This window comes from Eriocheir sinensis, chromosome 22, assembly GCF_024679095.1.
Source record: "Eriocheir sinensis breed Jianghai 21 chromosome 22, ASM2467909v1, whole genome shotgun sequence".
NCBI lineage: Eukaryota > Metazoa > Arthropoda > Malacostraca > Decapoda > Varunidae > Eriocheir > Eriocheir sinensis.
The window spans coordinates 7351135-7376256 of NC_066530.1; the positions used below are offsets into that span (position 1 = coordinate 7351135).

At 43.2% G+C, this 25122-nt stretch overlaps 1 protein-coding gene and 1 long non-coding RNA gene across 15 annotated transcripts; one reads left to right on the top strand and one right to left on the bottom strand.

Moving 5' to 3' along the window:
• The first annotated feature begins 2871 nt into the window (after positions 1–2871).
• Positions 2872–23552, top strand: LOC127001977 (zinc finger protein 33B-like). 14 transcript variants are annotated; one of them, XM_050867279.1, is made up of 5 exons: positions 2939–3627; positions 13100–13423; positions 13928–14112; positions 20591–20759; positions 21296–23552. In XM_050867279.1, exon 5 carries the CDS (start codon positions 21664–21666, stop codon positions 23125–23127), a length of 1464 nt encoding a protein of 487 aa, XP_050723236.1. In that variant the 5' UTR covers positions 2939–3627; positions 13100–13423; positions 13928–14112; positions 20591–20759; positions 21296–21663; the 3' UTR covers positions 23128–23552. The 14 variants fall into 14 exon arrangements, 13 of the variants coding, with proteins under 13 accessions (XP_050723248.1, XP_050723236.1, XP_050723239.1 ...); XM_050867282.1 differs by having other exon boundaries at positions 13125–13423; XM_050867290.1 differs by lacking the exon at positions 2939–3627 and having other exon boundaries at positions 9962–13423; positions 21296–22319; positions 22488–23552.
• On the bottom strand, positions 6341–8186 carry LOC127001979 (uncharacterized). Its single transcript, XR_007755619.1, has 2 exons — positions 7964–8186; positions 6341–6530 (listed from the first exon to the last, which is right to left on the bottom strand). It is a non-coding gene; the product is annotated as an uncharacterized LOC127001979 (long non-coding RNA).
• Positions 23553–25122: the final 1570 nt, after the last annotated feature.

A 25122-nucleotide genomic window follows, 5' to 3' on the forward strand; every position in this document is an offset into this window, starting at 1 on the left:
TTCTCAACGGCAGACTTACATTCATCCGGCTCTATTATTGAGAATCAGATATATTTTTTTCCCGTTCATGGCTCAGAAACCTTGCAAAACTACCGCCAGGCTCATGAAACCACCCCTGGAAAGCCTTACACAGGCCTATGTCGGGGCTCACTCTATCAAGGGACTCTAGACTAGGCTTTCGTAGGCGTTTCCAGGGGTAGCCTTATAACCCACCAGCTTACCTAGATTTTTTACCTAGATGGGGAGAACCCCATCTAGAATCAGGTGACGCCTCCAACCAAGACAGCAAGTAGATTGTCCTTTAAGCCCCAAATACACTGCCGAATTTTGGCCACGAACTTGACGCCGAATCAGTTCATGAAAAAATTCGGCGACTGGTTCGCCGACAAGACCAAGATTCTTACAGTTCGTGCCCATTCGGCGACATGTCGGCGACATGTCGGCGAATGCTCAAGACAATTCGGGGACAGTTCGGAGACATGTCGCCGACTATTCGGCGTCCATGTCGCCGAGCTCAAAATCTGAAATTTTAAAGTTTTTTTTTTTTGTCGCGGAATAACTGGCGACAAGTCTCCGAATTGTCTTCGCATGTCCCCGAAGTGTCGGCGACATGTCGGGGATAATTCTCCGACAGTGCCAAGATTTCTGACAGCTGATCATCTGCTGATGCCCATGTGGCATAAAAAAGCACGGGATTCCGCGCCTACCGACATGGACTACTACAACACCCGGGGAGCAGCTAGTGGCCTGGCAGGACAGAATTGTGGGCGAGTAAATATCATGTGTGGTAATATGTGTGGTAATATGTATGATAGTATGTGTAATAAAATGTATAAATGTGACTTGTTTTTGTTTTGCTCTCCAATAAATATTTTAGAATGAATGAATGTTTACGTAATATCAGTAAACAAACCAGTAAACTGAAAGAATAAATAAATCTAAATAACTGAAAATGAAACGAAGGTTAAATAATGGCAGAATAATGATATTAAGAAATAAATAAAGTAATAAATAGTAAATTAATTATGAAATAAATGAAAATGTTAGTTCCATACCTATTTTATATATTCATGATTCTTCTTGTTTTTCATATTTTCTTGTTTACTATTTATTATTATAGTATTATTTTATTCCGGATATATATATATATATATATATATATATATATATATATATATATATATATAGATAGATAGATAGATAGATAGATAGATAGATAGATAGATAGATAGATAGATAGATACAGATATAGATAGATAGATAGATAGATAGAAAGATAATACATAAATAGATAGATAGATAGATAGATAGACAGACCCCCGCGTACACCTCCCACCAGTAGTGGAACGCCAGCACTCCTCGGGCGAGCAGCCGGGTGGCCACTCTACCGAGGCGAGGTGGACCCGTGGGGTCATCGTTTAGGGCCACCCCTCCGTGGTCAAGTTGACCAGTCGGCTGCTCGCACGTGTCAGCTACGGGTGTCTGCTGGGCGCCTGCCCAGAGAGCCCGTGCCTCCGTCGCTACTCGCCGGCTCTTACTCGTGGCTGTAGCGGCGGCGGAGGCTTCCCCACACCCGCCGCACGCCAGCGGCGGGTTCCCCCCTGCGACGGGCCGTCGAATCGACAAAGGCCCGTTCCCCCTTTTTTTAGGAGGAGAATCCTAAAAGAAGAAGAAGAAGAACCTCCCACCGCGACCCGTTTGCCGTGTCGTGATTAATTCGCTGAATATTCGGGGACATGTCCCCGAATAGTCTTGGCCATTCGGCGACATGTCGGCGACAAATTTGCCAATAAAATTTAAATGTCAACCGTCAAAATTCGGCGACAATTCGCCGAACACCGCGAATCGGACGCCGAATTGTCTGCGACATGTCGGCGACATTTCGGCGACAATTCGGCGTCCATTTTGCATTCATGCACATTCGGCGAACGGCCGCGAATTTTTCATGCAACATGAAACTTTCGTGGCGGTCGTGACCAACTGTCAAAAGTCGCGTGGTGGACGCAGACATGTCCCCGAACGGCCAAGAACAGGCAAGAAAGATGCCGAACTTGTTCGCGACACAGGATGACTTGCATATTCGCGCACATTCGTGAGTCAAAATTCGGCAGTGTATTTGGGTCTTTAGATAGACAGTCACTTTACCAATCAGCCAGCCAATCAACCCACCAGGCAACCAGTCAACCCACCAGTCAACCAGCCAGCCAGCTAGACAGCCAGTCTACCAGTCTCCTCCTCCAAAAGTGTAATGCCCCGACGAGTTTATTTTCTATCCTTCCTAATTTCTCAACACGGCCTCTGCGTGTATCGAAATAACACGAGAAATTAATCAAGACAAGGAGAGGGTATTCCCCGGCTGCCTGGGATTGAACCCGCGACCAGCGTGACGGGAGAGCCACTCCTTACCGAGTCGGCCAAAGAGGTACCCCACTGGCTAAGTGGGTTATGGGAGGCTCGTTCATCAGGCCGTCGCCGCACTACACGGCTTTCCCCCATATGTAGATTAATTTCTGTGTGTTGACAATGTCCCTTTGAGACATAACTCCACAATGTCCCTTTGAGACATAACTCCACAATGTCCCTTTGAGACATACCTCCAACTCCCATTTTCTATCAACCTCGGAGCATGGGCCATCCTACTTGTTACCCCTTCGGGGAAACTCAACAGAACTGCAGGAGAGGATGCCCACCGCTATGCCACCAGTGTAATGCCCCGCGACAAGCTTATTTTCTATCCTTCCTATTTCTCAACACGGCCTCTGTGTGTATCGAAATAACACGAGAAATTAATCAAGACAAGGAGGGTATTCCCCGGCTGCCTGGGATTGAACCCGCGACCAGCGTGACGGGAGAGCTACTCCTTACCGAGTCGGCCAAAGAGGTACCCCACTGGCTAAGTGGGTTATGGGAGGCTCGTTCATCAGGCCGTCGCCGCACTACAAAAGCACTGATTTTTTCGATGTATTTAGCTTCGCAGCATTCTCAAGCGATCTCGCGTAATCAACACAAATGATGCTGAAGGTCCTGCCATTTGCCCGCGGGACTTAGGGATGGGGCACACGTGGTGCGTCTGCTCACTCTGCTGGGGAGGTGACCACCAGCGGGTTTGCAGACGACGCACAAGGTGCAGACGACGCTATTTCGTGACGTCACTGCAAAACCGGTAACGACATCGCCGACGCCGCCGCCAAGATGGGCCTTGCGGAGGTAAACATCACGCCGCTCCCCCTCACACTCCCCACGGCCAAACGCCTCATCTCCCGCACCTGCCACGCCTCCTGGGACGGCACACTTGTCAACACCCTCCGCATCACCTCCATGGGCCAGTACCGCACCAACTCCTCCCCACAGCCGTGGGTGAGGAAAACGTCCCGCGTCCTAGACGATGCCTTGACGCGCCTCCGCCTGGGCCACACACGCCTCGGCGCTCACCTCCACCGCCAGCGCCTCGTCCCCGACCCTCACTGCCCTGGTGCAGGACCGTCGAGGACACCATTGAGCACCTGCTGCTGCACTGCCCACGCCACCACTCCCAGCGAGTGCTGCTCCGACACCAACTTCGCACCCTGGACGTGCCCACCTTCGACCTGCCCACTCTGCAGGACGACACCACGAAGAAGAACTGAGGTAATAAAAACATAATTTTACCTATTTTGGAAGCGGATTCGGCTGCTTTTTAATGTAACAATGCCTTGCTGCCTAGCCTTCGGCTGTAGCAACATGCCACAGAGGGGATACAAAGTGTATAATTTAACTGCAAGGCCGCTGAGAAGACAGACAGAGGTGTGCTAACAGTCGTCTTGGGAGGAAACCATCGGTTATGACAGCAAGACACACACACTGCCATTGTGTGTGTCTTGCTGTCATAACCTCCCTCCCTTTGTACTGTCTATGGAAATCATTGTGAGAGAGTCACAGCTTCAAGGACTGAAACAATTGTTCACCTCAGATCCAGACATCGAAGCTGATGAGGGAAGCTGTGGCCCTTATGGCCAAAATTATTAGATGTGATCCCTCCCACAGGGCTCTAGCTGTTATTACAGACTCACAATGGATATTTCAGTCTCATGAAAGCCACAGTCTAATAGACTGGACGTGTTACAAGAGTATAATGAACAGAAGCTAGATTTTGCTGAGCCATACCTGTCTTGGTAAAACTCTAGAATCAGACCCAACTCACCCTAAAAGTTAATACATTATTTTTCTTTATATTGTATTTGCTAATCATCACTCTGGTAGCCGTTTTCATTATTATTACTCGTTTATGAGATTTTAAAATGCAGGGAAATATTACTATTTCAGCGGTGATAGGTTAGGTTACTATTTGCTCATGTGAAGGCTCTTCAGCTAGAAACTCCTTTAGGTTGGGTTATAAAGGTAAAGGTAAAGTTGTGGGTATTATTCTATATTGTCACCACTTTCACACCCATGAATGCCTTGGTGCTCTATGAAGGGTTCAGTGTCCATACAACACATTGCCGTATTGCTTTACCATCGGAAATCACTCGTTCTTGTGATATAAAGGCATATACATACATTTGTTTTGGTGGCGGCGGCAGCCATTGGCAATGGTTCACTAGGTTAGCAGTTAGCCCACACATGTGAGACCAGGTCCACCACGCGTGGTAATTTATTTTTTTAGAACACGCACCTTTACCTAATACTATATCCGGCCCAAACCTTCACAAAACCCTTTGGGTAAAGGTGCGTGTTCTAAAAAAAAAAAATAACCACGCGTGGTGGACCTGGTCTCATGCGTGGGCTAAACGCTAACCAAGCGTTGGATCGTTGGCAACACTTCTCACCTCTCAATGGCCGCCGCCGCAACCAAAATAAATGTATGTATATGCCTTTTCACTACCTTTACCACTTTTTTTTATTTCCGATGGCAAAGCAATACGGCAATGTGTTGTATGGACACTGAACCCTTCATAGAGCACCAAGGCGTTCGTGGGTGTGAAAGTGGTGACAATATAGAATAATACCCTTTGGGGGCAAACGCTGTAGCAGCGCGTGGCCTCGGTGCCCATCTCCGTGACATTGGCCCTTGGCCCTTGAGCCTGTGGTGGGAGGGAGCCCATAACCCCAGGACACAGGGCCAATGTGGCATTTGGGTTACCATAGTTTACCTTGCCCACGTTTCCCCAGATACCCATTTATCGACCAGCCCGAGAGGGAGGATGCTGGGTGAGCTGCACGCCGACTGCCCGGGCCGGGATTCGAACCTGGGCCCGCGGAGTAAAACCAGGCACACTGACCACTAGACCACGGAGGTGTTGGGTTATCATTAAGTCCATCTTTATTTAATAGCCTAATGTATAAGGTTACAAAGTCTTCATTTTCATTGGTACCAATGTCATTATAATATGTTGAAGACATTTTCCCACAATATTCTCTGAACCTATTTTGACCCTCAAGCAAAATGAAACACATTTACGTGGCCTTAGTATTTTACTATATTATTTTTCAATCAACAATAAGTATTTCAATAAAATTAAATTTAATTAAATGTTATTGAACTCATTGATAACTTATCTTCACAATACCTTGGAATCGCACAGAAAGTTTATTGCAGCAACTACATCCTACTAAGGATTTCAGAGGCTGTGCGGCCTCGTTTTTTGGGAATAATATCGTAACGAACAATCGTATCGGTACGAGATTTTGCGACAGTGTATTTCACACACTGCCTTAATTTTGAAGGGTATCGCCAACCGCCACAAGTAGAGAATAAAGGCACTTGTCCCTATACCAAAAGGGTAAAGTCATCAGTGTCAGGCAAAGATACGAACACAACTACCAGAGGCTCCGCCCACCTTGTTCCTCTTCCCTCCATCTCCCGCCTCCTCCCTTCTCCCTCAATATCTCTCTCTCTCTCTCTCTCTCTCATGTAGCTTCGTAACTATAATGAATGAAAGGCATGCATTAATTGTAGTGGCGTTATATACTCTTTCTAATACTGATAGGCATCCTTTAAATAAAGTTGAGAGTAGGGTAACGTGTTACTTACATAGCCTAATTACCTCCGTAACTATTGGTAGCGTAGTGGTTTGGTGGTTTATGGTGTATGCGTCAGAGGGCTATTGTATAGCATGTACCTACTGATAAAAGTAATGGTGCTCTTATCGCCAAATTATAGTGGTGCTATTAATTTTATTGTCAGGGAAGAGCTGAAAGTATGGTAACGGGAAGAATTGCGAAAGTATAAAATGTTTGAGGTAGTACTAAAGTGAATCACTGAGTGTGGATGAGGACACTGGGTTATGAGGCTTATATTAAGGAACTTTATACAATATAGTGATGGCAAGGACACTCTTGGTTTACTAAGGATACAAACAAGAATATTCAAGACTTTAATCTTCTTCACAACTTAACACTAAATCCCCATCATCATCACTGTCACAGTCAAGGTTAATAACGAGAGGATCGACACTTTCATGGATATTATCCGTTGTCCAGTAGTCGTCCTCAAAGCGTCGTGATCGCCGAACCGCACCTTCCCACACCTCGGCTGTGACAGAAAGTCTGGCCTCCTCCATCCTGGCTTGCAGGTCAGCTCGTGTGAAACGTTGCAGTGAGGAGCGCACGTGTCGCTTCATGACTCCCCACACCTGCTCAATCGCATTGAGCTCAGGATGAGCAGGTGGCAGACGAACAATCTCGTGGCCCGATGCGCGGATGATGTTATCCACCTTGTATTGAGGATTTGGCCTGTTTTCACGGCAGATACTGAGGAGCTCAGGCCGTGTAGCTTGCTGTGGAAAGGCTATGTCTCGCTGCTCCAACCATTCAATGATGTCCGATTTCCTTGTGGCAGTGGTGGGCAGCGACTCTCCTCAGTCAGTTGGCTATGGTATGGAGCATTGTCCATCACTAATACTGCCGGCTGCTCCAGGAACGGCAGGAGCTGTGACGTAAGCCAACGAAGGAAAAGCTTGCCGTTCATTTCTCCATGGTAGTCGCCGCTGGTATTCTTGGCAGGGAAACAGAGAAAGGAGCTGTCAATGAAACCATCCTCTGTGCCAGCTGCGACTACCACGGCGTTCCCCTTCTCCTGGAGGCACCTGGCGGCTGTACGTCACACTGGTGACAGGCTGCGTGCTGTCCACCCACTCCATGTTGTGGTTCATCCTGGTGGTGAACCAGGTCTCGCCCACGTATACCACCATCCTGTTCTCTTCCGGTGTCTTTTCAGCGTTCGGAGGGCTTGTATCCTGCGGCACACGACGTCCATGGACTCCTTCCTGACATAAAATTTGCGCTGACATTTCTTATACCGGAATCCCATTTCATGGAGCAGTCGCCACAAGGAAATCTTAGAGGTTTCATCAGGGATGATGCTAGCTGCCTTTAAGTTGTCTGTCAGGGAAGCGAGAGTGAAGTCCTGCTTGACAGCAAACTGTGCGTGTATGTGGCGGCGAATGGCTCCGATCGTGAAGCTGTCGATGACGGGCTGAGCTGGAGGTGCTGGTGGTGTGTCAGGCCGTGACCTGGTGCTGCGCTGCACGATCGACTGCACCATCTTCACTCGCATCCCTAAGGCCGCAGCAGCACGGTGGTAAGGCCTGAGTAGAGGAAGGACAATATGAATAAATAAATGATTGATGTAAAGTTCCGTAAAAAACAAATATTGTCATGGTTTAGAAATAAGTTTCGGCATGACTAAGGCTGCGATTCTAATGAGCGGAGGGCACAAGGACTTATTTACTATGTTAAACAAGAGAAAACAATAAAAACTTACCTATTCAAAGCAATCTTAAGGCTATTGCTGGCCTTCTCCTTGTTAAAAAAGTTAACAAGTCGCGTGACAAACGCATTTCTGCAGCCATGGCGACAGTGCTGTATCTTAGTGGCCATTTTATCTTCTCTCTGGTACACTTGACGACTGGTGCCGCGAGTCAAAGTCAGGTGACGAAGAAAGGTAGCAAAAAGGAAAACAACAAAAAACAAACGAGAGAGAAACAAATACAAGCGAGCAATCGTTCTACCATCAATCATGGTAGTCATCATTTACCACCTCACCCTACTCTCACATGTCATTACGTCCACGGCCCAGATGTGTATCACTATGCTCAAAATTAAAGTCCCAGTATCACATCAAGCATGCCTTAATTGAAAAAAAAAATCATTCTCGAGTATGTATGTATCTTCCAGAGAGAGAGAGAGAGAGAGAGAGAGAGAGAGAGAGAGAGAGAGAGAGAGAGAGAGAGAGAGAGAGATTGAGGGAGGAGGCGGGAGATGGAGGGAAGAGGAACAAGGTGGGCGGAGCCTCTGGTAGTTGTGTTCGTATCTTTGCCTGACACTGATGACTTTACCCTCTTGGTATAGGGACAAGTGCCTTTATTCTCTACTTGTGGCGGTTGGCGATACCCTTCAAAATTAAGGCAGTGTGTGAAATACACTGTCGCAAAATCTCGTACCGATACGATTGTTCGTTACGATATTATTCCCAAAAAACGAGGCCGCACAGCCTCTGAAATCCTTAGTAGTGTGTATGTGTGTGTGTGTGTGTGTGTGTGTGTGTGTGTGTATTTACCTAGTTCGTGTGGTCCCGTCTCCGTATCTGCATTTATCCAAATTTTCTTTAAAACTTTGCACACTCCTCGCCGATACTACATCCTCACTTAGTCTGTTCCAAACTTCTATATTTCTTTGTGGGAAGCTATATTTCTTTATGTCCCTCAAGCATCTTCCCTTCCTCAATTTTACTATGTCCTCTTGTGTTCCTGGTGGTAATTCCTTCTGTTAGTAGTAACTCCTCGTTGTCTACTTCATCTATTTTGTTCAATAATTTATAGATTTGTATTAGGTTTCCCCTTTCTCTTCTTTGTTCTAGTGTTAGTAAGGCCATTTCCTTAAGTCTTTCCTCATATGTTAATCCCTCCAGCTCTGGAACCATTTTTGTTGCCATCCTTTGTATTCTTTCTAGTTTCTTTATGTGTTTCTTCTTATGGGGAGACCACACTGCCTCTGCATATTCCAATTTTGGTCTGATGATAGTGTTAATTAATTTTTTCATCATATCCTTATCCATGTAGTGGAATGCTATTCCTACATTTCTCACCATGTTATACGTATCACCGAATATCCGATTAACATGACTCTGGCTGGTCATTATCTTGCATTATTACTCCCAGATCTCTCTCTTCGTGTACTTTCTTTGATATTTCACCATCTCCCATTTTATATGTCCATTTTGGTCTTGCTTCACTTTTTCCCATTTCCATAACATGACATTTCTTCACATTAAATTTCATCCCATTCCATACCCTATTTCCAAATCTTGTTTAGGTCTTCTTGCAGAATTTCAGTCTTTACTGTTTCTTATATGTCTTAGCAGTTTTGCATTGTCTGCAAACAGGCTCATATAGCTATTTACTCCCTCAGTCATATCATTAAAATATACTAGGAAAAGTATTGGTGCCAATACCGATCCCTGAGGCACTGCACTTTCTACAGTTCTCAATTCCGATTTTATGTCTTTAACCACTGTTCTCATCTCCCTTCCCCTTAGGTAGCTTTCCATCCAGTTCTTCATTTTCCCTTTCAATCCGCAGTCTTATATGTGGAACTTTGTCGAACGCCTTTTTTAAGGTGGTAGTTCAGGTTTTCCAAGAAATATTTGTCAGAAATAAACTATTGGAAATATAGAGTTCAAACTTTACAGCTAACTTGCACTTTTGGGTATCTTTGTTCCCCCTGGATTAGAATGCTGTCGGTATGTCATGTCATGTCATACTCATGACATGACATGTCAGGCAAAATAATTGTTCTATATAAAATATTTTTCATCTTAGATGTACAAAATTATAGGTGGTAATGGTTTAATGGTTGCCTAAACAAGTTACGGTGTCAGTTTTTAAAAATTATAATTTATCTATTTTTTTTTAAAATTATATCTGAACTCAGTATGATTCTGTATCCACGTTTTACATAATAAATTTATTTTTCTTTATTTTACGTTAAGAGATGTTTCAAATTAAAGACCGTAACTTTCAACAGCATAAAATTATCCACGTATACACACAGTTTCATGGAAATATCATCTGATTTGGAATGTACAAAATTTTTTGAAGCTGAATATTCATGTTTTGAGATATTGGCCATCAAACACTTTGGTTTGTAGTAACTTATTTTTATTCTCTCTGAATGAGCTTTTTCCACTATATAGTGATATTTACACAATAAACAAAAAGTAAACACTTCTTCATAGAAATATAGAAAAATAAATATATCCATTGTAAAAAAAAAAAAAAAAAAAACGGGTCGTGTCGCACGTGTCAGCTACAGGTCACCTCCTCCTGCCTCATAGGTGATGCCTTCTTGTCTTTTCTTGCTCTGCTCTTCTTCTTCTGCCTTTTCTGCCTTCTTTTTTCCTTCTTAGCTTCATACACTTCATAGCCAGCGCCGCGCGACACTTGCTCGTCGCTATGTCAGCAAGCACTGGCCTTGAGGAGTGACTGTGTGCCTCCACCCCTCCCCTGTCAACGTGCCATAAGTAGGATAACTTGTAAAAGTTTCACTGTTCAGTTATCACCCTTCTGGAGCGAGTAAATAAGAGCTAAAACGCCTCACACTCTGACATCCAGGGCATACGTCCTTCTCGTATACTGCTGATGTTGCCACCCCAAGATTTTTTTCTACCATTTTCATTACTCATAACATGTTTTTAAGAGTTTATAGAACAACTTTAAATGGTTTTTGAAATTTTTTTTTTTGTCATTCCTGAACCCGAACCCTGGCCTCAAGTCTACATAAACGCAGTCAACCCATCTGTCCCTTTCCTGTACTTTATCTGTCACTCTTGAGTAAAAGCTCAGTAAGTTTGTTACACATGAGTGCCCTTTTCTAAATCCATACTGTTTACTTGTGATTAAATTTTGCTCCTCTAGAAATTGCGTCCATTGTTTCTTTATCACTTTCTCACATATTTTACATAGTACGCTGGTCAATGATACAGGTCTGTAGTTCAAGGGTTCGTCTTTCTTTCCACTTTTGTGTATTGGGACCACTTCGGCCCTCCGCCACTCCTTAGGCACTGTACCAGTTGTTATTGAGCATCTAATGATGTCATATATCAGTCCAACCAACTCATTTCTACATTCTTTCAATATATACCCTGAGACTCCATCCAGTCCTACAGCTTTCCTCTCTTCCAGCTCCCCCAACAATTTATATATCTCCTCTTTGTTTACTGAGACTTCTTCCATATGAACATTTATCTTGTTTTCTTGTGGCTCTTTAAATATTGATTCTTTAGTAAAAACTTGCTGGAACTCTTTGTTTAGTAACTCTGCCATGCCTTTAGGATCATCGATTATCACATTTCCGTCGCTCAGTCTTTCAATTGTTTCTCTTGGTTTAATCTTTCCATTTATGAATCTGTTTATAGTTTAGGTTACTCCTTGTACTTTTCAACAATGTCCTTTTCATATCACTTTTCTTTTTCCTTTCTTATTTTCACGTATTCGTTTCTCTCTACCTTAAAATCTTATTTGTTTCTTTGGTTTTATTTCTTTTAAATCTTTTCCATGCTTTCTCTTTTTTTTCTTTTGCATTAAACCAGTCCTTTTTTCCCTTTTCTTTTGGTCTGTATTCTGGTACAAATTTTGTAACCCCTGTTTTATACGCCTCCATGAAAATATCATACTTTTCTTGCACTTTACTTGTTCTCATTAGCTCATCCCAGTCCAACTCTCCATAAAATTTCCTAAGGTTTTCCACGTCTGCCTTCATATATAGTTTAACCTGTTTCTTTTATATGATTCATCCTCTTCCTTCCTCTTTCGTTTCTATCTCTATGATCACATGGTCACTCTTTCCCAGAGGGCATCCATACCTTAATTCATCCTTCAAGTTTATTCCTTTTGTTAACACCAGGTTCAGTCTCGCCGGTTCGTCATCACTTCTATATCTTGTGTTTTCCTTCACCCTTTGCATCATCAAGTTTTCCATCATCAATCTTAAAAATCTGTCCTCCAATGCCATATCGCCACCACTGCTTTCAAACATCTCCCAATCTACCTCTTTACAATTAAAATCACCAACTAAAAGTACTGTTTTGTTTGCCTTGAGTATTCTACTTAAGCTCTGTATGATATCTTCAATCACGATTTCATATTCTTCTTTACTCCATGAGTTTGTTCTAGGTGGTACATAGGTTGTTGTAATCGTCATCCTTTCTCTGTTTTTGTTCTCCAGATTTACCCTCACTATTTCTGCTTTTCCTTCTCCATATACTACTGATTTTACTAATAACTCCTTCTTTGTCATTATCATCACTCTTCCTCCACCTTTGCCCACTCCATCTTTCCTCCATACATTGTATTTTTTATCAAACACTATTTGGATGACTTCATTTAGTTTAGCTTCTGTTAGACATACAATCATGGGTGTCTTCTCTTTTAGATAGTCTTGTAGTTCCAGCTTGCTAGATATTATTCCGTCTACATTTGTATACATCACACTTAATCCCTTAATTATATCGATCTTGTCTAACTTTCACTTTCCTTCCTCTTCTCCCTTATGTACCACTTTCTGACACAATCTCCCAGAACACTACAAAAAAATACCTCTTTTTCCTCTTCCGATCTTAAATTATTCCTTTCTTTTGCCTCTGCTAGAAGTTCATTCCATTTCTTCCTTTCTGCTTCATTTTTATTTTTATTTATATATATTTCTTTACATCCTTCTATTTCCCTTAACTTAGTTGTTCTATACAAAATTTCCTCTGTTGCTTTCTGTGATCTTAATCTCAATTTAACTGGTCTAATTTTTCCTTCCATGTAGGGGCCCATCCAATAGATTTCCTCCACCTCCTCCTCAAGGTTTTTCACTTTATCATCATTTAAGTTCTTAAGTAAATCTTTTACTGATTTCAGTTCTTCCTTTTCCCTTTTTGGTTTATATGTGATGTTCTTTTCCTTCATACCAAATATTACTACACTCTTCTTTTTATCTGCCACATCTCTAACTAATTCTTCATTTTTCTTCAAAGCTTTAACCACCTCTTTTTCTATGTTTTCCTTGTCTTCTTTCAACTGTTGTTCGATTATTTCTCTGAGGTTTACATTAGCTTTTTCACTTTCCAATTTCCAAGTCTTCACTTCGCCCATCATCGATAGGGTAAGCGATGGCTGAAGTGGTAGTGTGCTGGGCCCACATTCACCACGTGATGGACGACGCGAGTTCGAATCTCCACGCTACCACCTCGGATTTTTCAGTCACCACCGAGTGGCTTAAAACTACCCACATGCTGTCCTGAAAATCACCCATCAACCCGGACTCTAGGAACGAGTTCCGGGGGGCAGCATGAGACAAGAGAAGATGGCGCCACTATAAACACTTGCCTGCGCCATGATGGGCTGGGGCCGAATACCATCCAGGCCCCTCAAGCAAGCCTATCGGCGCAATAGGCGGAGAGGTAAAAAAAAAAAAATAAATAAAATAAATAAATAAATAAAAACTTTAACTCTCTGTTCTTCATTGTTTACCATTTGTTTCAAATTTTCATTTTCCTTAATTGCCATTCTCAGTCCTTCCCTCATCGATTTCTCATATTTAGCCAATTTTTCCTTTAGTTCCTCATTCTCCTCAATCAGCTGTTTTTCCCTCTCCTCCAATTTGCATGCCCTTGCTTTAAGTTCTCTCTGGAATTCTGTTCTGTAAATCCTCATCTCTGCTCTTTACTACTTCGATCCACTTGTCCAGTTTCTTCTCCATAAGCACTATTCTCTTATACATAGCCGAATCTTTGCTGGCAAATCTCGAAAAACCTGATGATGCATACCTTCCATCTGCACTCTCGTCTTCACTGCTCCCTATATCCTTCCTTTGTTCTTTTCCTCGCTCTCCATGTCTTCTTTTTGGTGTTTTCCACTCCATGGTCTCCTCCCTTTCACTCATCTTACCCACTTATTCAATACAGGAGACAAAAAACAGCACATTTGCGCTGCCCAGGCCCATGTAAACACTACTACAACAGGTGCCGGCGATCAGCTGACCCCAGCACAGGGAGTGGGGTGAGGACCGCTTCTCTGCACGTCTGCTCTGTACAGAGTCTGCCGAGTGTGTATTAACACAAGAGTCCCCTCCACCCCCACATAAGTACAGGTAACTCTCGATTTACGCGAGTTTGGTTTACGCGTTTTTGAAATAACGCGGGGTCCATAATCCAAATAAATGTTTAATTTAGGCGTTTTTTTTCACTTATACGCGATATTTTATGGAGTGGCCACCAGATGTCTCACGCAACAATACAGTACCTACGCTGCCACGCTACTCAACAATAGGGGTGGGCAGGTACCGGTACCAGTACCGGTACTAACGGTACCAGCAATACGGTACGGTACTAGTACCAGACTGCTCGGTACCGGTACCAATATTAGCCAGCCCCTCATGGTGTCCTTCATTTCTTCCTCACACGAGAGAGGCTGAGAATGAGTGCCCGAGTGGATATCTCGGTTCTGGTGACACGTGGCATGCAGCTGTTTGATGTGTGGGTGTGGTTGTGTGGTTTGTAAACAATGCAAATGGCAGCAAGCTGGGATTGCGTGAAATAACTCCTCGTTCAAGACTCATGATGTACTGTTTCTGATATCATATTCACCCCATTATTCTCACTAATATTAATAATTAATAATGAACACATGGACATTTTTTTCCAATATGATTTTTTATGTAGCTCGTACTGCTCCTTAGTCATACAATCTTAAGCCACCTGTGGCATCAAGATCAAGATCATACAAATGGCGCCCGACGGAAAAACGGGATAACAGCAAGGCATGGACGATCTTCCACCGATTTAGTCTTTGTATAGTAGTTATTAGATCGCCCTGTATTCTATGGTAACATATTATAGGACAGCTACGGACTATGTAGGATTATAAACAATAATAAAGGTAAGTTTGCCGTTGTTTAGAGGCCAAGGCCTCACAGTCGTGGTGGTCCACTGTGTCCAGTACTGTCCCTTTTCTTGAGGTCCAGCTGGTCCGGGATGGAGTTTGAGCCTGCCCTGTTGAGGTGTGTGTAGCCCTGTACTAAGGGCTCGTCTGGCAGGCTGCTCTGGAAGACGTCCAGCTGATTCTTGTACATCGCCATGGGGCAGTTTGGTACTATTCTGGTGTTTGCACATACTCACCTCTCACAACTAAAATTGGCTTGGGGGCCTTTGGGACTGCGGGGAATGCAGTGAAAAACATGAAATGCGTCACAAGCACATAGTTTTTGAGTTATGGGGGTTCAAAAATACCCTAGATGTTGGGAAATTCCTTACATTTACCTAGATGTAGGGAAATTCCATACATTCAGGGAATTTTTACCACGTATGGAAACCATGCAATTTCATTCAGTCTCCATTGCAGAGTGGGGATCGAGGGGGGCAAAGCCCCCCATTAGAAGGTTATTTAAAGTTAGGTTGGAGTAGTTTAACCCGTAAACTGCAGGACCCTTTATCTGATCCAGTAAATTTTAAGAATAGCGGCTCCTAGCGGGTGCACATTTAGGGCACGGTGTGGTGGTAATTACAACATTTCTAGCACGTACGACGGGGTTTTGACAAGCGGACAGGCGTGTTTATGTCACAAGGGGTGTATTTTTCTGCGAGGGTTCTTCCCTTTCTTCACCCCGGAGCTTGCAGTCTCATCGCCCATCGACTTGGAAGAAATTGTGAGGCCAGCATGGAAAAATACACCCCTTGTGACATAAACATGCCTGTCCGCTTGTCAAAACCCCATCGTACGTGCCAGAAATGTTGTAATTACCACTGCACCGTGCCCTAAATGTGCACCCGCTAGGAGCCGCTATTCTTAAGATTTACCTCTGATCCATGTCTGTCAAGTGGCAGATCCGAGTTTTTTTTTCAACTCTTATTACAGAAATCAATGAAATGCATATGAGCGTTTTCGTCTCATTCCCCCGCATCTGCCCATATAATTTTTTTATCCCTGTCAACCATCTGGTTACAGCATACAAGCAGGTGAAAGGGACTTCAACGTAGATGGGGTCCATCTGAACCAGTCAGGACTCGATAGGATGGGTAGGAGGCTGAGGGAGTGGAGGAATGCTTGGTCCGTCTAGTGTGTGGATGCTTGAGGCACTAGAGAGCAAGGAAGAGAAACCACCAACCAAGCAGTGAAGTATATGAACTGTATGACACATTGGTTGCATAAATGTGAGAGGATGGGGTACAGGTAAACTGGATAACATATATGAGCAGGAGCTGGATGAGTGGAAGTTTGATCTGATTGGTGTGACTGAGACTCACTTAAGGGATGACGTGGGTGTGGACACACACACACACACACACACACGCACACACCAGACTCATCATGAACCATAGCAGATGTTTCTCACAAACAAAAATGGCTTCCCCATTTCCTAGAATGTGTTTGAACTTATTTGGTGAGTGGTTCATACAAACCCAAACAAACATACCCAATGGCAAGAAGAGAGCAGTGTTAAAGACGACTGCTCTCTTCTTGCCAAGAGCAAGGTTTGGTTCATGTGAGCCACTCACCAAATACGTTCTAACACACTCAAGAAATGGTGAAGTCATTTCTGTTTGTCAGAAACATCTGCAATGGTTCCTATGAGTCCGGTGTGTGTGTGTGTGTTGTTATTCGATCCATGTGTTTATGTGGTTGAGTCAAGATGGGTGGGTTGGCCGTGCACGCGCAGTGGTGACAATGAGAACTGGCATGGAGGAAACACAGGCATGCCACACCCACAACTGTTTCTTCCTTCCATTTAACTGCAGCAACAAGTCCATAACTTGGGTAATGGCAACACAAGCCACAACAGCCCTTACTTTAGCAGATGATGCCATGTTGATACAGGGCAAGTGCTTTGTTTACGTTGTGGATGTGGATACGGGCAACCGACTTTGGCCGTGTGTGACGCACACCAGGAAAAGTTGGAGTTGCCGGTTGCCCTAGGTGGCGTCAACGCGGTGGGAAGAAAAAGCTCTGTGTGACACCAGCTTACGGATAACTGTAAACTCGCTCCTGGTTGGGCGTACGGGCGTTGCCTGTAGCCACAACGGTTAGACGAAAACGGCCATTGTGACACCGCCTTAAGGCAGTGAAGCCACTGATAGGGTGAGTGTCGGTGATGACGTCATCGGACTCATAGCGAATCACAAGCATGTTTTCAGAACTGTCAGACAATCGTAAGGCAGCCGCCTTCAACTGCGGCTTCAAAACGACCCGTTCTCTCTTCCCGTTTTCTCTCTCTCTCTCTCTCTCTTGCCATAGCCACAATGTTTGGAGGAAAACGTCCAGTGTGATACTACCTTTAAAGATAGCGTGCGTGACGCCGATGGTAAGTAGACGTGACCCGTATGTGTCAAAGCAGCGCGAAACTCGGGGTGATAATGCGCGGAAGTCGGGATGGTAAGAATTTAGGACTCCGTGAAACCAATGGATCGCGAAACTCGAGAGGGTACTGTATTTCTCAAATCCCTCTTTACCTCTATGCTCACACTTCTGCCATTCATGATTCATCCCAAAGACCCGACCACCCTTCTTCCTTGCAATGCCCTTTCTCTTATCTCTCCCTCCATACCACCATGCTTTCACATAACTGATCCAAGGTACTTAAATTCATTATTATTATTTTGCATTCTTTTTCACATTCAATTCCCATTCTATATGGGCATACAAAATCCACAACCTCACTTCTGCTTCTCTCACAAACCATCACTTTACTTTTGTTGACATTTACTTTCAGCTTCCTCCTTTTACAGACACTATCAAAAACACTGACCAAATTTTGTAAGTCACTTTCATTTTCTGCAATGAGCACTGTGTCATCAGCAAATAGGATTGAATTCATCACCCACTTCCTTCCCTCAGTGTACATTTTTACTCCAACCTCCCCAACTTTGCCCTTCATTTCTCTCATGACACCATCCATATAAATATTGAACAACCATGGTGACATGACACACCCCTGCCTTAAGCCCACTTTTATCTCAAAATGCTCACTTGTTTCTCCACTAATTTTGACACATGCAGATGCATCCCCATAGAAAGACTTTATTGCACTAAGCAGTTTTCCTCCCACACCATATATCTTTATAACATCCCACAATGCAATCTGATCGACTCCGTCATAAGCTTTTTCTAAGTCCATGAAGGCAGCGTATAGTTTCTTTCCTTTTGCTATTATTTTCTCTACTACCATCCTGAAGGAAAATATCTGATCCACACATCCCCTTCCCTTCCTGAAGCCTCCTTGTTCTTCACTGATTTTCTCTTCTGTAAGTCTTTGTACCCTCTCTATTATGACTTTTCCATATACCTTCCCAGGTATACTCAGGAGACTTATACCTCTATAGCTCCCACACTCCCCTCTCCTGCCCTTCCCCTTGTAAACTGGGACAATGATGGCTTTTGTCCAGTCTGCTGCCCCCCCCCCCTTCCCGTGCTACTTCACATATCTTGACCATCCATTTAATAACTACATCTCCTCCACACTTCAACATTTCTGCTGTGATTCCATCAATTCCTGCTGCCTTTCCATTTTTAATCTTTTTATTGCCTGATTTGCTTCTTCATATGTTATATTTCTTTCTTTATATACTCCTCCTCTGCCTCCACTCAAAACTGCTGCTGTTACAGCTGCTGAATGTCCATCCTCAAAATTCATTAAGTTTTTGAAATATTCTCTCCATCTGTTTTTCACAGCTTCCCCGTCTTTCAACATTTTTCCATTCTCTTCCATAACTTCATTTATTTATTTAACTTTATTTATTTTCTTCATTTATTTCATTTTTTACTTCTTCCCATTATGATTTTCTGTTCCCTTTATATTTTTCTCTCAGTCTTTTTCCAAAGTCTTCATCAACTCTCTTCTTACTTTCTTTTATTGCTTGTTTTAATTTCATTTTGTTTTCTCTATATTTCTATTTCCTTTCCCTTTTTACTTGGCGAGCCACATTTCTTTCTTGAGTTTCTTAAAAAGTTCCCTTTTCTCTTTTACTATCCTCCTTATCTCTTCTGTCCACCATGAATTTCCTTCTCTTTTTCCATCCCTCACCACTTTCATCCCTTCCACTTTTTTTGTTGTAGTTGACATTACTTCTTTAAATGTTCCAAAAACTTTTTCAATATCTGTACCATCGATTACACTTTCCCATTTTTGGGCGCCAGGGGGGTATTTTTGGACGAATATTTTTTAAACTGACTAAATTAGTTTTTCTCGCCCAACATGTCGGGGATGCTATGTACTACCAGGTAATGAAGCATAATTTTGTAGAATATTAAAAATCAGGGTCCCTTTAAGAGATTTAATTGCCCTGCGCTGTTATATCATAGCGCGCCAGCACACATTGTACTTCTCAGGGCTTGTACGCACATAAAATTCACATTAGAAATAGTCTTTTTCCCTTTAAATTTTGTCATCCGTCATACCTCTATCCATTCGTGACAGCTGGTAAATGTAAAATGCGTGCTCTGCTGCTCAGTTCTAACCCAGACGTTGAAATTTTTCGCTGCGCTAGAACCCAAAAACATCTTTACAATGACGTACCAGTGCAAAGCAACCATGAGCAGATTTATGAACATGAAGAAGGCTTCTGGAACAAAATGGAGACCCAGGAAACATGCAAGAAAGCAACGCTAGAAGCAAGAGTCACGACTCTGTGTTCACACCAACCTCACCACCACCACCACCACCACCACCTTTGAGTGATAATACTTTTTATTATAAAGGGGGACCAGATGCCTTATCCTTCTCCAGTAAGTGAACAAGGTATAAACAATCATATGTGAAGATTTCATGCCAATCAAATGAATACAAATGATAAGACACATGAAATGGAAAAAAAATCTTTAGGAGCCAAAATCTCGAAAATTTGTTTTTTACACTCCAAAAAATTTCACAAAATCGAAAAAACGTCTGACAGTCTTTTGTTAGGTATCAATATAAACTACAACTAAATGGCAATTTTTCTCATTTTTTATATTTTAAAAAATGTAAAAAGAAAACTGGAGAAAATTATTAATGAAATATTTTTTTTTAAGCCAAAACGAAAAATCTAAAATTTACAAAATGAGAAAATTAGATATATACACAGAGTTTCTTAGGCATTTTTTTTTCAAAACAATTAAATAAAAACTAAAGTCTGAAACAAAAAGATTTTTATGCTTTGTTTGGGTCTCCCCTACATATTCACCCAAATTTCACGAAATTCACAGAATGTCATACATTTACACCAACAAACAACATACTGAAATTTCAAATCCATAGGACGTACAGTGTGCCCAGGAGGGGCCCCCCCTGCTGGTGCCCTCCTTAAGACTTCTGCCATTTCATGTTTATACTCTTCTTTTATTTCTTTTTCCTGTAACTTTTCTAACTTCAGTATTTCCTGTTTTACTTCACCTTTCTTTTCAAACACCCATTTTTTCTTCAGCTTTAATTTTGCCAGCACTGCAAGAAGGTCAGAGCCATCAAACATCCCTCTTACTACCTTCGTATCCCAAATATCTTTGCTAAGTCTTCCATCTACTGCCACATAAGCAATCAATCCTTTCTGGTCATAATCTTCTCCCCTCCTCCATGTGTATCAGTGGATTTTTTCTTTCAGGCAATGCAGAATGCTCTTATGTGAGTGAGGGGGCTTCGTGGTGCAGTGGTCAGCACACTCGGCTCACAACCGAGAGAGCCTAGGTTCGATTCCCGGGCGGAGTGGAAACATTTGGGCGGCTTTTCCGATACCCTACGCCCCTGTCCACCCAGCAGTGAATGGGTACCAGGTATTAATCAGGGGTTGTGTCCCATCTCCTGGGATCTGTTCCCCTCTATGATTCCTTCCCCTCCTGTCTCTCTCCGGCATATGACGATAGATGTTGCGCTGACTAAACAAAACTTTCCAACTTTCTTATGTGAGTGGTTTATCATATAAATATTATGTACATATTTCTATGATTCATTTCAGGCGCAATGAGGTCACAAAATACTTGTGCTGGTGTTTTGTAGGTCTTGTGGGATTGGCAATATACGTCTGGAGATGAATATTTATCAGTTTTACGCATGTGTATGAACAATTTATGATTTATAATTCTATTTAAATACTCCTCATGGTCACCAGGAACAGTTTTAAAAGAAGAAAATAGATCTGTGTCTGGAGACTACGGATCCCAAGGACAGAGACTGCATGGACAAAGAAACTGAGGGTCTTTGTTTTGCCTCTTAACTCATATATGCAGGACATTTTCACTATGAAGAGTACATAATACTTAATATATGTCGAGTATCGGTGCTGTGCTCACCTCTCACTCTGTCCTTGCAGCTTATGGACTCCCTGGTGCATCCCTCGCCCCATCTCCCCTCTTGGCCCCTGAGTGTGGTGTCGGGGGAACCTTGCTGCCCACCTGGAGGTTCCTGCAAGACCAGCCGACTCCTCACATCAAGAGCAGTGTTGCAGTGGAGGCTGCAAGGCCAGGCAGCACCCTGAGTGGCCGGGACCAGCAGGAGCAGACTGCCACTGGTGTGAGGATCAGGGGTGATCAAAAGAACCACCACCACCAACAACAACTCTACTACTGACTTGCTGCTGCCATCTCCAGACACAAAGGAAAGGAAAAGTTTGATTATGAGAAGATTTGAGACTGATAGCAAGTTGACTAGACAGCCTTACACACAATGGTGTAGAAAATCATGAGTGCCAAGAGTGTGGGAAAAGACTCCAGTGAGAGACGCCATGAATGCCGTGACTGTGGCAAAAGGTTCAGTAAGAAGCGTGACCTTGACAGACACATCCTTACACACACTGGTGAAAGAAATCATGAATGTGAAGTCTGCAGAAAAAGATTCAACTTGAAGGGTAACCTTGACAAACACATCCGTACACACACTGGTGAAAGGAATTATGAATGTGAAGTTTGTGGTAAAAGATTCGCTCAGAAGAGTACCCTCAACACACACACCCTTACACACGCTGGTGAAAGGAATTATGAATGTGAAGTTTGTGGTAAAAGATTCATTCAGAAGAGTACCCTCAACACACACATCCGTACACACACTGGTGAAAGAAATTATGAATGTGAAGTTTGTGGTAAAAGATTCACTCAGAAGAGTGCCCTCAACACACACATCCTTACACACACTGGTGAAAGAAATCTTGAATGTGAAGTCTGTAGAAAAAGGTTCAGTCATAAGGGTAACCTCAAGAGACACATCCTTTCACACACTGGTGAAAGGAATTATGAATGTGAAGTTTGTGGTAAAAGGTTCATTCAGAAGAGTGACCTCAACAAACACATCCTTACACACACTGGTGAAAGAAATCATGAATGTGAAGTCTGTAGAAAAAGGTTCACACAGAAGAGTACCCTCAACCAACACATCCATACACACACTGGTGAAAGAAATCATGAATGTGAAGTTTGTAGAAAAAGGTTCACACAGAAAAGTACCCTCAACCAACACATCCTTACACACACTGGTGAAAGAAATCATGAATGTGAAGTTTGTAGAAAAAGGTTCACTCAGAAGAGTACCCTCAACCAACACATCCATACACACACTGGTGAAAGAAATCATGAATGTGAAGTTTGTGGCAAGATATTCACTCAGAAGAATAGCCTCAAAAAACACACCCTTACACACGCTAGTGAAAGAAATCATGAATGTGAAGTTTGTAGAAAAAGGTTCAATGTGAAGAGTGCCCTCAACACACACATCCTTACACACACTGGTGAAAGAAATCATGAATGTGAAGTCTGTAGAAAAAGATTCACTCTGAAGGGTGACCTCAACAAACACATCCTTACACACACTGGTGAAAGAAATCATGAATGTGAAGTCTGTAGAAAAAGGTTCACTCATAAGGGTGACCTCAACAGACACATCCTTACACACACTGGTGAAAGAAATCATGAATGTGAAGTCTGTAGAAAAAGATTCACTCAGAAGGGTGACCTCAACAAACACATCCTTACACACACTGGTGAAAGAAATCATGAATGTGAAGTTTGTGGCAAGAGATTCATTGTGAAGTCTGAATTAAATAGGCACATCTTCAGACACTCTGGCCATAGAGGGTTCAAGTGTGATGTTTGTGGAAAGCGTTTTATAACAAAGAAGGAGATTGTCAGACACTTGAAGATCCACATGAGGTGATGTGTTGTGCTGTGGTGCTGCTGTATGTGGGCGTGTCTGTGGTGGTGGTGGAAGGCAGTGTGTGGCATGGAGAACAGGAAACAAACATGTATAGTCATAAATAGTTATTGTGTGACAGCATGAACTGTTCACTCTCCTGACTCGGGCTGCATGTGGCTGGTGGATGCCGTGAAAGGTTAAATCTGCTTGTGACTGCTGGGCTGATTGGCGGGGTAAAGGTAAAGACTGGGGCATACGCTATAGCTGTGCATGGCCCCTGTGGTGGTTATGACCCTGGGACACAGGGCAAGTGCAACATCAGGGTTACCAGTTTACCTTAACCAGGTTTCCTCAGGAACCCATTTATCAATCAACCCAAAAGTGATGATGAGCAGCTGGCTGGGCTGTGCCTTGACTGTTCAGGCTGGGATTCAAACCCAGGCCAGCATAATTGAAGTTAGGGCTGCTAACCCATACACCAAAGAGGCTGTTGTGGGCGGGCTTGTTTGTCTATCTATAGGCCAGTTTGACAGTCCATCAGAGTCATTGGCAGCACCCAAACCAAACTATATTCTCACCAATGATCCATTATCTCTACTCAATACCAGATACTATTTAATGGATTTCCTGTGTAGGTTCCCAAAATTTCCTCCTATTTACATCAATGCCAAACACTAAAGCTACGAGGAATTTTCATCATATTTTGTGTTTGCTTTGGAATCTTACAAACATGCTGTATTGGACTGTAAACTGGCCCTATATCTACGACGCCCTCTTCCCATACAGGAACTTCCGTCCAGAGACTGCACAAGTGTCTCCATCTCTCCCTGTTCTGGCACTCCCTCTCACCACACTCAGTCCTGCTACTTCCAACTCTCTCACTCCAGTACTCACTCACCCTATTGATCCACTTCACAGGTGGTCTTACCCTGACACCCCCTCCCTTAATGCTTCCCTCATACACTCTCTTCACGAATTCATTCTCCTTTATCCTTGTCACTTGCCAAAACCATCTCAGCATATCATGCTTCACCCATTCAACCACTCCACAATCCACTCCCTTCAGTATCACGCACATACCAAACATCTTACACAGGCTTTTATTACTTTCTCCATCCTCTTATATAACTCATTTCCACTGCATGTATTCTCTATTGCTGTGCTGTACTTCTTGTCCACGTCTGATGCATGACAGAGTTGGCAGGGCAATACTGTTCCTTATGCCCCTCTTTACCCACATGCTCACACTTCTGCATTTCATAACTCCAACGCATCCACTCTCAGATTTCTCCTCTTAAACACCCTGTCCAACTCATCAGCTATCCTCTGCAGTGCCCCCTCATTCTCTGCCAACAAGATTTCCATCTGAAAACAGGCTTGCCACCAATGACTCCTCTGTATCTTTCACCCTCAGCCTTGGACCTAGCTCCCCCATTCTTTCATTTCTCTCATACAAGTGTCCATGTTTCCCCAGGTACCCATTTATTGATCCTTATGAAAGGGAGGACAAATAGCTGAGCAACCTGCATGATGACCTTGGAGGAAGAATACAAGAAGGGGGCATGACATCACAGAAGTGAAGCCAGCTTGGCTCTGCCCCCTCCAAGCTGCATTCACCGAACTGGTCCTGCCATCTGGTGGCCGTACTGGAGCCTCTGCCAGAGCCAAACCTGCGGCCAGCTGCGGTCCATCGAGGCTTAATTTAAATTTTTCTGAATCAAACTAGGAAAATATCAGAGTTGTAATTGTCACTACCATATTTATAGCAAAAAATCTGAGTGCTGTATATTATTCATGTCGTTGTAATAACCACTGTTGGCAAAATAAGAGAATTCATGGATGTATCCTACAACACTCCATCCCGTGGTTAATAGGAATGCATCAGTGCGGCCTCTTGGGTAAATATTTCCTTCAAGCAAGAAAGGAGAAGTCAAACGAGTCTGGCATGGTGTCATTCTCTAAAAATCTTTGGAAGGTAGTGTTGAAAATTTTGCCACTCAACATTCCTCCGGCTGG

Bases quoted from the DNA above. Each gene is read 5' to 3' on its own strand.
- LOC127001977 (XM_050867279.1), top strand. From the start codon at position 21,664: ATGAGTGCCAAGAGTGTGGGAAAAGACTCCAGTGAGAGACGCCATGAA.